The 16,339-nt window shown below is 41.6% G+C and overlaps 1 protein-coding gene across 3 annotated transcripts in view; it reads left to right on the forward strand.

The window, feature by feature from the left end:
* The window catches only part of LOC141108126 (synaptotagmin-like protein 2), a 163,765-nt gene that overhangs the window by 94,620 nt on the left and 52,806 nt on the right, over nt 1-16,339 (forward strand). For all 3 annotated transcript variants that reach the window (XM_073599392.1, XM_073599394.1, XM_073599393.1), the window contains 4 exons: nt 1,205-1,303; nt 3,369-3,460; nt 3,638-3,739; nt 5,023-5,192. In XM_073599392.1, the coding sequence (XP_073455493.1) occupies nt 1,205-1,303; nt 3,369-3,460; nt 3,638-3,739; nt 5,023-5,192 (463 nt within the window). The remainder of the gene's footprint in view (nt 1-1,204; nt 1,304-3,368; nt 3,461-3,637; nt 3,740-5,022; nt 5,193-16,339) is intronic.

A 16,339-nucleotide genomic window follows, 5' to 3' on the forward strand; every position in this document is an offset into this window, starting at 1 on the left:
GCGCCAGTTCAGGTCCGCCGTCAGAACTGACAGCGGACCTGAACGGTCCAATCGTGTGAAATGGGCCTTAAGGAGACTTGTACTGGGAGATATATGTACACTGACCTCATCTTTTGAATAAGCTATTTGACTGGCTGGCTAGTCAGAGACACTGAATAGGAACGTGTGTATGCAGATCAGGATCTCAGACTTTACTCTGACCTCAGTTAGTAAATGTGTGTTCCACACCTGCAATTCTGAAAGTATTGAAGCCAGAATCAGACAGGCAAGCCTCAGTGTTTCTCTCATCAGTTTTCCTTTAACCTCTATGCTAATGTCTTAAAGCCCAAATGAACTGTAGTTGAAATCATTACAACAAAAGGTATGCAATGTCTTTGTCCTGTTTCACACGGGCATCAGCTTGTATAAGTGGAGTGTGAAAAGCAAGCTTTTGCAAAGTGTTTGTAGACCTTTCAGCAAGCTTTGTTGAAGCTTTTAAAGTACCATTTAGCTCCAATCTGTAAATGTTGGACTTAGATCCTAATGAGAGTGCTGATTGCCACTTTAAACAAGCTGCAGGCATTCTTCAACACGACTTGAAGCTTGTTGAAAGCCTGCTGAAGCCTGTTAGCAGCTTGTTTAAAGTGACAATCAGCAGTCCTATTAAGATCTGCATATTACATTTCCAAAGAGTAACTGAAGAGTGCTATAAAGGCATAGAGAAAGCTGCTCAAAGTTTTCCAGAAGCTTTGAAAAAACTTGCTGGAAGTATCATAAAAGCTTGTTGTTCACACTGCTCCTATACAAGGTGAAGCCTGTGTGAAACAAGCCTTCCAGCTTTTTTTTTTTTTTTTTAATTTAAAAGCAGCCAATCCTAGGTTGAGAAGCCTGTCCACTATCAGCATGCGGGAGAGAAGCATACTTGCTCTGTTTGGTGGCAGTTGTCTTTGTGCAGCCGTCTCACGTGCCCCCTGCTGTGTCAGAGCTCTACAATCAGTGGCAAGCATGAGCTTTTCTGAATGTAGAGCTATAGGTCTGGCTCAGCTGGGAATGTGTTGGACCTCTGCAGAGAAACCATTGCTTCTAGAGAAAGGATGGCTCCTTTTCTGCAGCATACTGGCAGGAGTTATGCTTTTCTAGGAGATAGATGTTTTTTTTTTTTTTTAAAGAAAATAGTAGAATACAATATAATGAAGAAACACAGTAACGTTTGTCTCCTCTTTAGACAGGAATGTTGATGATTATCCCACAGAAGTTTCTGCATCTAAATCTAGTAACGTTAGCAACGCCAGAAGTATGGTGAACATTTATACGACGACAGAAAGTAAGTTTTATGAGGATTAAACATTTTTATTGACTCTTCCAGTAATTGTTTTAATATAGCATTTACTAGTTCTGAATATATCTGTTTTTCTCCTGGATATTGGGTCTTTTAATTCCAGATGGGGAGTAAAGTGTGCAGAAGGTGACAGGGTAATGCTGATACCCATCTGTCAGTGCACCAAGGAAGCCAATCATTCAGTCCATAACCTTTCCTCTTTGTCCGCATCCTTTTTCCTGATACAAACTCGTGGAGTCCAGTGTCAAACAAATTTCTTTAGGACCTTATGTTTTGTTAAAAAACTGTTGACCGCTTGTGCAGGGGAAGATGGGGAGGCAAACCGAACAGAAAAGCAATTTCTAGTATATCTCTTGATAAGTGTAATTCCCTTTAACTTCTGATGTGACCTCTTGGTTCTACTTGCTTTGCTTACATGATCGTGTTAATGTTTAACAATTAGACATTGTATACATGTAAGATAGAAGCACTGCAAGTTTGGCATCAGTAAAGCCCCTTCAGTATTGGTTACTACCAAGGCTAAATGCATGATCCTTGCACTCCTAAGCCAACTGTCAGTGGCACTTCCCTCTTCTGTCCCAGTCAGGTAGCTTTATCATCCACTCACCATGAGTAGACACTGACAAGATCAGATGTCCTAACCCGACAAGACAATCTGAGCCTAAGAGCAGTGTGGCTGAAAAAGACAGTTTGCTCAATTTGCATCAATACACCTAGACACTATGGCTGGATCAGTAATGTGACCGTACTCTGTTACATGTAAGTTACTCTGAAACTCTTACTCTGTAGCAGCCTTAAAGTGGTTGTAATGGCTTCAGATTTTTTTTTGTTTTACATTAAAGTGGAACCTCACCCAAAAGGGAAAGCTATGCTTTTCTTCCCTCCTCCCCCTCTTGTATCATTTTTGGATTTATTTTATTTTTATTAATTTGGGGGGGGGGGGTGTCTGTATTGCCCCACCTCCTTGCCTGCAGCCTTCTGGCACGTCACAGGTCCCAGAAGACTTGCGGGACCATTCACACAGCACAGCGTGGCTCGCGCATTCACAGTGTGAAGCTGCAAGGAGTCAGTCGATCTCCCTTAGTAAACATGCCGGAATCAGTGTTTGTAGCTGCTGGTTTTAATTTTTCGTTTTAATACTTACCTGAGCCCAATCTTGATCCAACGCTGTGCCCAAAAGCAGCGTTTGTTGTTTTTCTCCATCCTTGCTGCACTCAGAGCAGCAGGAGCCATTGCTGTTAATCAAATCTAGTGACGGGGGGGCTGAATTTTGATTGACATCATGGATTGCAAAAATAGAAGATTATTTGAGGTGTTCAGTTGCTCCACAAGTGTGACCTGAAACCCCCATACAAAGTGGTGAGTGCGGGAGTACTATGAGGAGACAAGCAGACCTGTCCAGGCCATTACAGGGCAAATCTCACCTATGGTATTTTTGAGCAGTGGAAGTCACAACTACCGCCTATGTTGGTAATATAATGCAATGGACCAAACTTGTACTTACTAGAAACAGCCTTGTAGTGTTTCACTGGCAAAGCCTGCTTGCTGTTTTGCACCATCAGTTCATCCATATGCTTGTCGAAGAAGAGGGGAATACTGGCAAAAAAAAATCGTTGCTTAACTGAAACTTCCTCAAACCCAGCATAGGTTTGAGGCTTGAGGACCTTTCAGCCAAACATCATGTTTTTGTTACGTACCTTACATTGCATACCTTTTACCAACATAGATGGTAGCTGTGGCTCACACTACTCAATAACACTATTGTGAGGTTAACCCCTAATGGCTTGGGTGGGTCCAGCTGTCTCCTCATAGTACCCCTGCACCCGCCACTTTGTATAGGGGGCTTTGGGTTCCACCTGTGATGCAACTGAACACAAATAATCTTGTACATCTTTTGACATCCATTACATTCTCCTGATGAAGCGATCTATATGACACCTGTGAAAAATGTAGAGTATCTCCTATGTATATAGAGATGTTTTTATTCCCAGGCACTGGCTTTTTCCAAGGTTATGTCTCTCACTTCATTTCCTTCTTTTGTTTGTCTCAGCATATAACAAACCCAACACATTAAGCCATCAGCTTCTGGAGCCTGAACGAGCTAAAGAGCTGAGCAGATCCACTCCAGCCCTGCACTCTGAGGTGAGCCTTGCTGTACTTCATAGGCCGAACCTTTATTTAATGCTACAGTCTTGTATTAAACTGCAAGTCCTGGGTATCCAAACTTATTTGATGTATGAAGACAATTTTAATGGCAAAATTATTGCATTGACTTTCAAAAATACATTTTAATATGTTAATTTTATGCTTATATTGTAGACAGAATCTGACACTGCATCTGAAATTAGCTTTAAACTCAAAAGGCACAGAAAGACACAGAGTAGTGGCAGCAACTCCTCTGATATGGCATCCGTCTCTTCTGTAAGTACTTCTGGATGTAGACCATGCTGTTTTTACAGAATGAATGACCAACCTCTATCTAACCTGAAGAATGGAAGGAATGATCTGATTGGTTTTTATGGGTAGCACAGATATTACAGACGTTTGTAAATTTGTCTGATTGGTCCAAAAGGAAGCTAGTGTTATAATACTGGATTCTTTTTTTGTAGTTGGCCTGTTGTAAGATAAACCGTTTTCTTGTCATTGTGTTGGTCTAGCAACACATGCACTTCATATTACCTGAATGCAGAAACAAATTGTTGGCTATACTAAAGTACCCATTGCTAACATTTGAAGCCTATTTTCAGGCAGCCAGCTAAATATAAAGTTGAAATATGTGCATGTAAAATGTTCTTCATGGTAAAGGAGATGTTAGTTTATTTAGGCAAGATTATGATTCAGATAATTAGTCCTCCCAGTTTGGGACCTCCTTCTACAAAACATAAATGGTGTCTATGATGATGATGAGCTGAGGAAAGTGGGAGGGATTGAATTGATTAGTAAAATACACCACTGTCTGTTGTCATCCCCCAACAAGACTAAGTGCATTTCTGGCAAATAGCTATGTATTTTTCTGTAATTGCAGGGTCTTTTAAACGGATAAAACCTGGAGAAATGCACATGTATTGCTGAGGTGTTCTGCATTTCTTGTCTGCCTCTGACATACACTTTAAAGAGTTTAACCTCGGAAAAAAAAGAAAAAAACAAACCCTGCAAGACAAAGGCATAATGAGCTAGTATGCATTGCATACTAGCTCATTATGAACACTTACCTCAGAACAATGCCCTGAATCGGCGTTGCCACTCTGAGTACACGGCGGACATCTTCTACTGGAGTTACTTCCGGCGCTGTTATTGGCTGGAGCAGCGATGACTTCATTCCCATGCATGTGCACGGGAGCCGCCGTTCACGGTACGAGTCCTGAAGAAAACGGCACAAGCGGCCCGTTTCTTCCATGCGCTTGCGCCGATAATGTCGGCAGCAGCGCATATACTGAATCTCTCCTAAACTGTGCAAGTTTAGGAGATATTCACGGTACCTACAGGTAAGCCTTGTAGGTAAAAGTGGTGTAACAGAATTTACAACCACTTTAAATCATTCTATGCCCTGTAGTGGCTGGTCATTGCCACTAGAGTGAGCTTATTCTCCCATAGGGAATTCTCTCCGTTTTGTAATGGCTACTAGGCACATAATAGAGAAAAGATATTTGAACTATGGTCTCCATAGATCCTTACATGTGAATAATACATTTGTCTTTTGGCAGGTCAGTAACAGTGTCCTCAGTGTGTACAGTGGAGATTTCGGCAGTGTAGATGCACAAGGATCAGTTCAGTTTTCCCTAGACTATGATGAAAAGAATCGGGAGTTCCACATCTACGTGGCTCAGTGCAAGGACTTGGCAGTTGTGGATGAGAAGAAAGGACGATCAGACCCGTTAGTATTATGTTTATAGCTAGCATGCTAGTACATTTTGCAATCACTACAAATGAATGAGAAATGTGGGTAAGACTCAATCATTCTTAGGCAAAAAAAAGAACACTCATAAAGTGGAATGGGCATAATAGCCAACCGTTTATTAACCCTTTCACGCCTAAGCCTATTTCTGACATTTGTTGCTTACAAGTTAAAATACAATTTTTGGGGAAAAATACACTTTCGTGAATTTAAAAAAAAATAAAGTTAGCCCGATTTTTTTTTTTTTTGTATAATGTGCAAGATGATGTTACGCCAAGTACATAGATACCCTTGTGACAGTAATAGGTGGTGACAGGTACCCTTTGTGGAGGGATCGGGGATCTAAAAGACCCCAAATCCCTCCTTTGCACTTCAAAGCATTCAGATCGCCAAAAACTGCGACTCGGAATACTGTAATTTTTTTAAAATCGCCTCCATTGGCAGCCGAGTAAACCGGAAGTGAGGTTGTGACATCGCTTCCATGTTCACACACAGGTGACTCAATCAAAGCCGTTTCCGGCTTCCTTTCAGTCTCACTCTAGCCGGCGGAAGTGCCAGACTGTTTCTTGGGTCACCCGGTGGGACAGGAGGCCCGGGAAGAGCAGCGGAAGGGGGGGGACATCCCCTCCCGCTCCTGTGGGATAACAGTGGAGCAGATTGTTATGCCTAAAGAGCCGACCGCTAACTCTAAAAAACGGGACCAGGGTGATCGCTGCAGGCATCACCCCGGTATAACCCCTTAAAGCCGAGGCCGCATATGTGCGCAAGATCGGTGCTAAGGGGTTAAAGTTTTACTTAACATATGTTAAGTGTTGGGATGATAGATTAAATGTGGATGTGAGAAGTATTTATAAAGTAAACATTTTTGAATAAAGAATACATGATTTAAAAAAAAAAAAAGTGTCACTAAACCCAGGACCCTGCATTCACTGGATCTGGTCTCCCACAGTACACAGAACATGGGAATGCAATTTTAGTAAATATCTGCTAAATACCTTTTTCTCATTGGCAGTATACAGCAGTCTTGTGACTTCTATCAGTGTCTGGTTAAAGCTTGTAGGAGAAATTTTCCTTCTACGCTGACTGATCTATGAGGCTGCAGCACCCCTGTCTGGACAGTGGTGATTGGTCCTGTGCTGATCACATGCACCCTTCCAAGAAAAAAATAACACTCTAGCAATACACACCAAACTGAGCAGGTGCAGAGTGGCTCCAAAGGCTCTGTCTTATCAGGAGGTGGATTGAGGACAGTAGGAGGGGAGGATCAGAGAAGACAGGATCAAACAGTCTTTTTACACAATGCAGAGGATTAACCCATTAGTTTCCAAAGTGAGTATAACAAGCATGCTTTACTGCATATACAGACTGATTTTACTGTTGTGGGTTTACTAACTCTTTAAAGCGGTGTTCCACTCAAAAGTGGAACTTCCACTTATCCGTCTCCTCCCACCTCCGGTGTCACATTTGGCAACTTTTGGGGGGATGGGGGGGACGGGTACCTGTTTTTGTCAGGTACTTGTCCCCACTTCTGGCAGATGGGGCCGTAGGGTCGTTTCTTGAAGTTCGGCCTTCCTCTGCCGCTGGATCAATTAGCTCAGCACGCTTCGCGCATGCGCAGTAGGGAACCAGCTGTGAAGCCAAAAGGCTTCACTGCAGGGATCCCTTACCCATGGCAGTGGCTGCACCCGACAGCTGATCTGAAGATTGGCTGGGATGCCGATATCGTGGGCTCCCTGGACAGGTAAGTGTCCATATATTAAGTCAGCAGATGCAGTATTTGTAGCTGATGACTTTTATTTTTTTTCGTGGGGGGGGGCTGGACCTCCTCTTTAAGTGGGAACACAGCCTGCATGCATACAAACGCAAGGTTGAATGCTTCATAAACTCTTGCCCACAGACACAAGCCTTCTGTAATTGTAAATCGGGGCCTAACTGAAGGGCAATGTGCTCCTATTGCTGCAAATTGGCTTGTTTAGGTCACCCTTGGATCTCAACAAGAGTGAGGGGCAGTAAAAGATCTACCCATTGTTGCCAAGATGAAACCTTCCTCTAGGACCTGGATAACCTTTTTGTTGCTTTCCATAACATGTTGGAAGTTAATACACATTTCCTGATTGTTGTGGTTATTAAATCGCTTGCAACCCTTGAACATTACCCTGTGTAATAATATACCTAGGATCTATTCACACCTCTAAGTTTTCCTGTAAGAGTCCAGAATTTCAATGCGTGAAAATTTTACATTCAAAAACCATGAATTCATATGCCGTGTATGGCTATGCACTTCAGCGTGGTGCATTTTTTAAAATATAGACTGTGCAGTGTTTGTGTGCGTTTATGCTCCATACCAGCTCAATTGCAATGAATGCATTATCATGTACCATACATTGAGAGGTCTTCCATCCATGCAGTCACATAACAAGTCAGTTCCATCCTCTTCTTCTCCAGTGTTGATGCTGGTCAGTGCTTCATAGAATGCACTTAGGTTATGACATGTGAGTGGCATTTTGTGCAGTATTGTACCATAAGCCCATGCTGCAAGGTAATGCAACCCTAGGGGATCACAGAAAACACATTGAATAATGCTGGGTTTTTCAGTTTGGAGGAAGATGTGGTAGGCGAAGCTGGAGCATGGAAAGTACTGCTTAGCTTTTTTTAAAAAAAGTTTTCATTTTAAAAGTGTGGTGCAAAAAGGAATTTGAAAAAGTTAAAGGTGGGCTCAAAGTGTGAACAAGCCTTTAGGCTTTAAATCCCAGACTGAGTATTAAAACTATGTGTTTAGGTTTTGTATTTTATATATTAGGAATAGTAGTGATTTTGTTAACTGTTGGAATAATCACAATTTTCAAATTGCTTTGGCAGTCAAATGCAGATCTTGCTTGTTTTAATAGCGATATTATACGATGAGTAAGCCGTATGCTGCAAACCCATTGCCTAGAACAATACACGACTACTGCTAAAACTGATCCAGCATTATTTTAGATGTGACCTGAGAGATTATTTGCACATCGGCTCTGGCAAGCAAAGAATGTGCCTGTTATGAGACATTTGATATTTCAAAGACAGGAGAAACCTGTTTGATAAATGTGATGCCGCAGTCAAGTGTAATTAATGTCTCCATTTGCAAACAGTTGACTTTAATATGTACTTGGGCATTCCCACAATTATTTATTCAATGGCAGGTCTGAAAATAGTACTCGACAATGCCAACAGACAAAGCAAAAGACTTTATAAACAGAACTGTAATTGTGGAGATCAGCACATAGCTGACAGGCTTGCTTACAAGCTTTCTCATATTAATTGCTTTTGTGTCTTTACATCTCCAGTCACTTGATTTGCTGGTTAAAGGGATATTTGTGAAAAATAGAGATCTTCTGTTAATTTGGTAATTCTCTGTCCACAGGCAGTTCCCAAATTTTCTGAAAGTAGCAACATTTTTTTTTGAAACGCCAGATACTGGTATAATATGGTGTGGCCCAAAATACACAGTTGTTTATAGGTACTGTATATCCATATTTCACTTGTCATACTACTCCATGTCACAAAGGAGAAGGCAAAAATAAAACCATCTACTCTATCTAACCTAATCTAACCTAATTCTGAAAGTTTTGCCTTTAGTTTTACTTTAACTCCCCTTACTATGTGTGAACTTGTCTACACAGAATACAATGCAGCCTTTACTATGACCAGAGTGTAAATGCTGATACGGCCAAATAATAACCACTTTGGGACTAGAACAGTGTTTTCATTTTTCAAACACATGTAAAAATCTGTGTTTTTGGCTATAAAATTACTTAAAAACCCCTAGAATAGTTTAATTTTCTAATAGGAAAATTTTATCAAAATTCAGAAATGGTGAAAAAATTCTGAAAATTGAAAATCCCCGTAAACTCTTCTCTACCTTCAACTCTCTACTTTGTCCTCCACCGTCTCCACCCACTGACTTACTCACTGCCCAGGAAATCGCTAATCACTTCAAAAACAAGATTGATACAATCCGTGATAAAATCTCCATTCTACTGGTATCTCCCCCAGCTAAGACCCCATGTCAACAGGTACAACTGACACTCCCCCTATTCAAATCTGCTACTACAGATGAAGTTGCTAAACTCCTTTCTATCACCCACCTAACCACCTGTCCCCTGGACCCTATTCCCTCTCAAATGCTACGGTCGCCCTCTGACTCCATCCTACATTCTCTAACCCACATCTTCAATCTCTCCCTCACCTCTGGCATCTTCCCCGACGCTCTGAAACATGCACTGGTCACCCCCATACTCAAAAAGCTGTCCTTGGACCCTACCAATCTTAACAACCTACGCCCTATCTCCTTGCTCCCCTTTTCCTCTAAACTCCTTGAACGCCTGGTTTACAACCGAGTGACCACCTCATTAAAAACAACCTCCTTGATCCCCTTCAATCTGGATTTCGCCCTCAACACTCCACAGAAACTGCTCTTTTAAAACTCACAAATGACCTACTAACTGCAAAAACCAACGGACACTATTCTGTACTCCTACTTCTGGATCTTTCAGCTGCCTTTGACACAGTTGACCACCCCCTCCTCCTCAAAAAACGTTACTCCCTCGGTTTCCGTGACTGTGCTCTTCAGTGGCTCTCATCCTACCTATCCCAACGCACCTTCAGTGTCACTTACAATTCTACTTCCTCCACTCCTCTTCCCTTCTCTGTCGGGGTCCCCCAAGGTTCTGTTCTTGGACCTCTTTTATTTTCAATCTACACCTCTTCCCTGGGTCAGCTGATAGCCTCTCACGGCTTTCAATATCATTTCTATGCTGATGACACACAAATCTATCTCTCCACCCCTCAACTCACTCCATCAGTCTCCTCACGCATCACTAACTTCTAACCGACATATCTGTATGGATGTCACACCACTTCCTCAAACTCAACTTGTCCAAAACCGAGCTTATAATATTTCCTCCCCCACGTGCCTCTTCCCCTGACTTCTCTATCAAGAGCAATGGCAAAACCATCCACCCGTCCCCACATGTCAGGGTGCTAGGTGTTATCCTGGATTCTGAAATCTCCTTTCAGCCCCACATCCAATCACTTTCCTAAGCTTGCCGCCTCAACCTCCGCAACATCTCTAAACTACGTCCCTTTCTAACCAATGAAACCACAAAGCTCCTGATTCACTCCCTGGTTATCTCTCGCCTTGACTACTGCAACTCACTCCTCATTGGCTTACCTTTAAACAGACTATCCCCCCCTTCAGTCCATCATGAATGCTGCTGCCAGACTCATCCACCTTACAAACCGCTCAGTGTCTGCTACCCCTCTCTGCCAATCCCTCCATTGGCTACCACTCGCCCAACGAATTAAATTCAAAATACTAACAATAAGTTACAAAGCCACCCACAACTCTGCCCCCAGCTACATCACTAACCTAGTCTCAAAATACCAACCTAATCGCCATCTCCGTTCCTCCCAAGACCTCCTGCTCTCTAGCTCCCTCATCACCTCCTCCCATATCCGCCTCCAGGACTTCTCCCGAGCCTCGCCCATCCTCTGGAATTCCCTACCCCAATCTGTCAGTCTGTCTCCAAATTTATCCACTTTTAGGCGATCGCTGAAAACTTTCCTCTTCAGAGAAGCCTATCCTGCCTCCATCTAACAACTGCACTATTTTCTCCATTAGCTCATCCCCCACAGCTATTACCCTTCTGTATAACTTGACCCTCCCTCCTAGATTGTAAGCTCTAACGAGCAGGGCCTTCTGATTCCGCCTGTATTGAATTGTATTGTACTTGTACTGTCTGCCCTAATGTTGTAAAGCGCTGCGTAAACTGTCAGCGCTATATAAATCCTGTATAATAATAATAATAATAATAATGTAAAGTTCCAATACATGAAATTGAAAAACTACAACCAGGTAGGTGGAAAACATGAAAAATACAATCACCAATATCATGCTCTAACACAAAATGAAGAATTATAATGTGCTCAGATTAATATAAGTAATAATAATAAATGAAAACCTGCAAAAAATACTCATAAGTGTATAAGCAATAACCTAAAACCATATACAAATAATAAAAATTCTCAAATACGTTTGGTGAAAAAGGACTGAGGAAAAAAAGGCTAAAGCAGAGTCCCAAGAATGATAATTGAGCAACTGAAGCACAGTCCCAAATGGATATTCATGTGGTGCAAAGTTAGCCAGTAGATTTTTATACAGGTATAAAAACAAGATGTCAATGAAAAATCGTGAAGAGAGATCCCTCCTCCAGAAGGCTTTACACCCAAAGTGAGTATGTAATCTCCTTACTGACTTAAATGACCACCAAGGCGGTCTCAACAAGCACAGGGAATTCGGTCTCCCAAAAACCTGTATAGATGTCTGGAGCTGCTAGATCCGTGTCACTCAAAAACATAAACGAGAAAGGCTCCCATAGTGTAGTATTTGGGTAAATTAATTTAATAGACTCAAATTGCACTTACAGGATAAGTCTTTATGCGCTGTGTACCACAATGGATCAAAATAGCGGCGTCTCCTCAAGCCTCCTCTGCTCGCTGCTTGCTGTAACCATCAACCTCCGAAGAGAGAAACGTGATAACGTCAGTGTCACAAGCCCCACCCTACACGTTTTGTCACGATAGGACATCGTCTGGGGATTGGCTGCTAGCGTTGCACCCACATCTTTTACCACTTAAACGAGTTTTGTATTTAAGGCTTTTGGTGCTGGCAGCTTTTTATTTATTTGATTCGCTTTTAGTTTTTTATATTTATTTCTAGTGCAGTGTTAACCTTTGGTTTTTTTTTTACCAAGTATAAGAGGGGGCTGGAGTGGGGAGCTGCACTCAGAAGGTTTTTTGCCTTAATGCAGAAAATGCAGTAGGCCCCATTCACACCTGAGCGCTTTGTAGCTCAAAACTCCAAAACGCTGGAGGTGAGAAATTCAATGCATCTCTATGCAGTTGGTTGACATCTCCACTCCAAGTTGCCTGAAGCCAAACACCTGTAGCTCAGTTTGGGCAAATTGGTGCATTTTTTTAAAATCTTATGTTTTCCTCATAGAAATGCATTAAAATGTGTGATTCTTGCATTTATAAGTGTTTTTTCATGCATTTAGGCAGTTTTTCTGCTCAAATGCAATAAATACTACTTAATAATAATAATACATAATAATACATCATAAATTACCCCAAACCTATCCCCTAACAAAATAAATAAGTAAATTGAATAATCATAATAAAACTGTGCAAAAAAAAAAAAGGGGGGGGGGGGCAGTCAAGTGTAGCCATCGGCCCCATTCACACCTTTGCCTTCTGGGAACACTCACAGGAATGTGCTAAAAACATGCGTCGCACTTGCAGTGCCAATAATTCTTCATTCAAACGCGGACAGCAGTTGTGTGTTTTTGCATGCAGCAAGTGCAACCTGTTCTACACCTGAAAAGGTTCTGGGGCTTCTTTGGCACATTTGTTGTACACAGGGCAGTCCATTCAAGTGAATGGGCTACCCTATGCATGAAAAAACTTGAAAGACAATGAAAAAAAAATGCAGAAATGTGCATTCACCCTATGCTAGGTGCATGGGACCTCAAGAGTCATTAACTTTGCACTATATTCAGAATTTAAAATGCAACCTTGAGAGTCATACAGGCAGAACAGTACTTAGGTTTGGCATCAAGGCACAGCTGTAGTGCACCACACCACTATATAATTATTATACAGAATTTATATAGCGCCAACAGTTTACGCAGTGCTTTACAACATTCTATTTTGTCTGTAATCTGCTTATCCTATGACCTGTTTTGTGTACCTGCTTGTAATGCAGAAGAAGTAATCCAAACCCACTCCTTGAAGGACCCTTCTTCTCTCTCCTATGCAGAGAACCTGGTGCATTAAAGATTTAGGATTTACAAGTTTTTTTTTTTTACAGCCACCCCTGCAAACACGTCTGTGAAAGATGAATCTGATCGTTGATCTGACTGAAGTAGAGCAAAAAACTCCTATATGACAGATTCAGGGATCATGCAGGCCCATTCCACATGTTTGGAGCCCTGTGAAGTTTGGATGCAGAGAGCTTAGATTTAGGTAGCACTATAAAAATGTTTGATATAAATAGCAGTTCACTGTCTTGATTTGGTGTTGCTTGGAATAGTCCATTAAAGCCTAAATCAAGATAAGTTTTTTTTTTTTTTTTTTTTTTTTTTTTTTTTACTGCTGTTTTTGTCCCTGTTGGGTGACTTTTCTCCTCTCTGCTTATGCTGTTTAACATCAGATACACTTCCAGTTTTTTTTTTTCTAAAGGAAGTAGGGAGCAATCTCTGAAATGGAGACAGACTGTAATAAAAGTGCTGTGACGTGAATGGGCTAATCTTCCTCAGTTTTAGGATTTATGCAGTTACTAGACTAATTGTCCAAAATCCAGGGCTTAAAGTATATGTGAACCCTCACCTTCTAAAACAACCCATTCAGTTTCAAATAGAAATGAAAGGCAAAACATTTGTGTATAGATTTAAAAAGCATTATACATTTTTGTTCCCCTTTTTTATAAGCGATCACACACTCAGCTGCATAACCCTTTCATGACTAAGCCTATTTTTGATGTTTACAAGTTAAAATCCGTATTTTTTGCTAGAAAATTACTTAGAACCCCCAAACATTATATATATATTTTTTTTAGCAGAGAATCTAGAGAATAAAATGGAGATTGTTGCAATATTTTATATCACACAGTATTTGTGCAGCGGTGTTTTAAACGCAAATTTTTGGGAAAAGGGACACTTTCATGAATTTTAAAAAATCCAAACCATAAAGTTACCCCAATTTTTTTGTATAATGTGAAAGATGATGTCACGGCGAGTAAATAGATACCAAACATGTCACGCTTTATAATTGCACGCACTCGTGGAATGGCAACAAACTACGGTACCTAAGAATTTCCATAGGCGATGCTTTAAATTTTTTTTACGGTTACCAGGTTAGAGTTACAGAGGAGGTCTAGTGCTAGAATTATTGCTCTCGCTCTGACGATCGCGGCGATACCTCACATGTGTGATTTGAACACAGTTTACATATGCGGGCGCAACTTCCGTATGCGTTTTCTTTGCTGCGCGAGCTCGCGGGGACGGGGGCGCTTTAAAAAATGTTTTTTTCTTATTTATTGTATTTAATTATATATTTATAAATTGTGTTTAAAAAAAAAAAATTTTGATGACTTTTATTGCTGTCACAAGGAATGTAAACATCCCTTGTGAAAGTAATAGGTGGTGACAGGTACTCTTTATGGAGGGATCGGGGGTCTTAAAGACCCCCGATCCCTCCTTTGCACTTCAAAGTATTCAGATCGCCGAAAACGGCGATTCTGAATACTGTGTATTTTTTTAAAACCGGCGCCATTGGCAGCCGAGTAAACGGGAAGTGACGTCATGACGACGCTTCCGCGTTTACAATTACAAGGAACGAAGCCGCCCACAGCCGCCGGAGGCAGCCGATTTGGTCACCGGGCCTCCCGATTGAAGGGGAGGCCCGGTAAGACCGGCGGGAGGGGGGGACGTCCCCTCCCGCTCCTCCGGTATGACAGCCGAGCGGCTTTTAGCCGCATCGGTTGTTATATTCGGAAAACCGATCGCCGGCTCTAAACAACGGTACCTGGATGATGCCTGCAGCTGCGGGCATCATCCTGGTATAACCCTCGAAAGCCAAGTATGCACATCTGCGTACGGTCGGCGGGAAGGGGATAAGGAGCTCATAGAGCTGGGGAGGAGAAGCAGCAGCACACTGTTCTTCCCAGTGAATGGCTGTGCCATGGGGAGCATCAGGACAAGTCTGATAATTGGAGGAGAGCAGGCTGAGTTCCAGCATAGAGAGAACTGACAACACTGTGCTCTCATGCCTAGTGTGGTCAGTTTTTATTAGGAAAGCAGCAGGACTGGCAGGAACACCAGTGATTTCACACAAAGGAGGAAATACAGAGAACAGGATACAATATTATATACATGGTACATTTATCAGGAAAATGTTGGGTTTACATATTCGAAAAGCCACTTTTCCAACATAAGAAAACATTTAAAGAACCTTGGGCCTATAATGATTGGTCTTAGGAGGCAGCACAATAAAACAGACCTGTCAGAGCAGCAAAATTGAAATATATATATAAGGAGTGCAGCCCATATTACATTGGAGAGGGAAAAAAAATATATATATATATAAATATATATATATATTAGTGAAAAGTTCTGAGTGAGGTGCAACACAGCAAATGCGTAGAAGTGCCGAGCGATCAGGCCATCCCACCGGCCAAATATAGAAGAATCCAAGGGAGGGATTGCTACACTTAAAAATTTGTTTGAAAAAAAATCATATAACAAAATAGCAGTAGTGTTCCATAGACCGTTTCGGGCTAACACCCTTCCTCAGAGTAGAACACCTCTAACGTTGAGTCTCTACAACATTGCATATGTAATCAGTTAAGCATCTGGAATTACATGCAAGAGAAACAAATAACAACATATATACAACAAAATGAAGGCATGATGAAAGCAATGATTTAGTAGGTGTGATCAGTCTCCTCCATCCAAACAGGATGCACTATAAAAAGCACCTGCAATTAAAAATCTATATACAAATCAGTCCATACACCATAGATTGTATATAAAAATCTATTAAAGAAATTGATATGGATCAAAATCAGGATTCAATCCATGAGGATGTAATGTATTTAGACGATTTATCCAATATACCTCACATTTTCTCAAAGCTAACTCTCTGTTGCCCCCTCGTCTATTTCTAGATATTCCATCTATTACCATAAATTTTAATTGTGAAATTGAATGTCCCTTCTCTACAAAATATCTTGCTAAAGGTAACTTGGTAAGTTTATCTCTAATAGAATATTTGCATCTACCAATCCTATCCTTAACCACCTCATTACCCGGCTGTAGCAATATGACGTCCGCAGGAGGCATCTCCCATCCTGGGCGGGCCTCATATTACGTCCTGGGCTTCCCGGCTGTCTAGGGGGCGTGCGCGCGGCCGCCGCATTGCTCGGGACCCGGTGCGCGATGTCCGCCTGGCACCCGTGATTGCCCGTGAACACAGCAGGACCGTGGATCTGTGTGTAAACACACAGATCCACGTCCTGTCACGTGAGAGGA

The sequence above is a fragment of the Aquarana catesbeiana genome, linkage group LG09, assembly GCF_042186555.1.
Source record: "Aquarana catesbeiana isolate 2022-GZ linkage group LG09, ASM4218655v1, whole genome shotgun sequence".
In the NCBI taxonomy this organism is placed as follows: domain Eukaryota; kingdom Metazoa; phylum Chordata; class Amphibia; order Anura; family Ranidae; genus Aquarana; species Aquarana catesbeiana.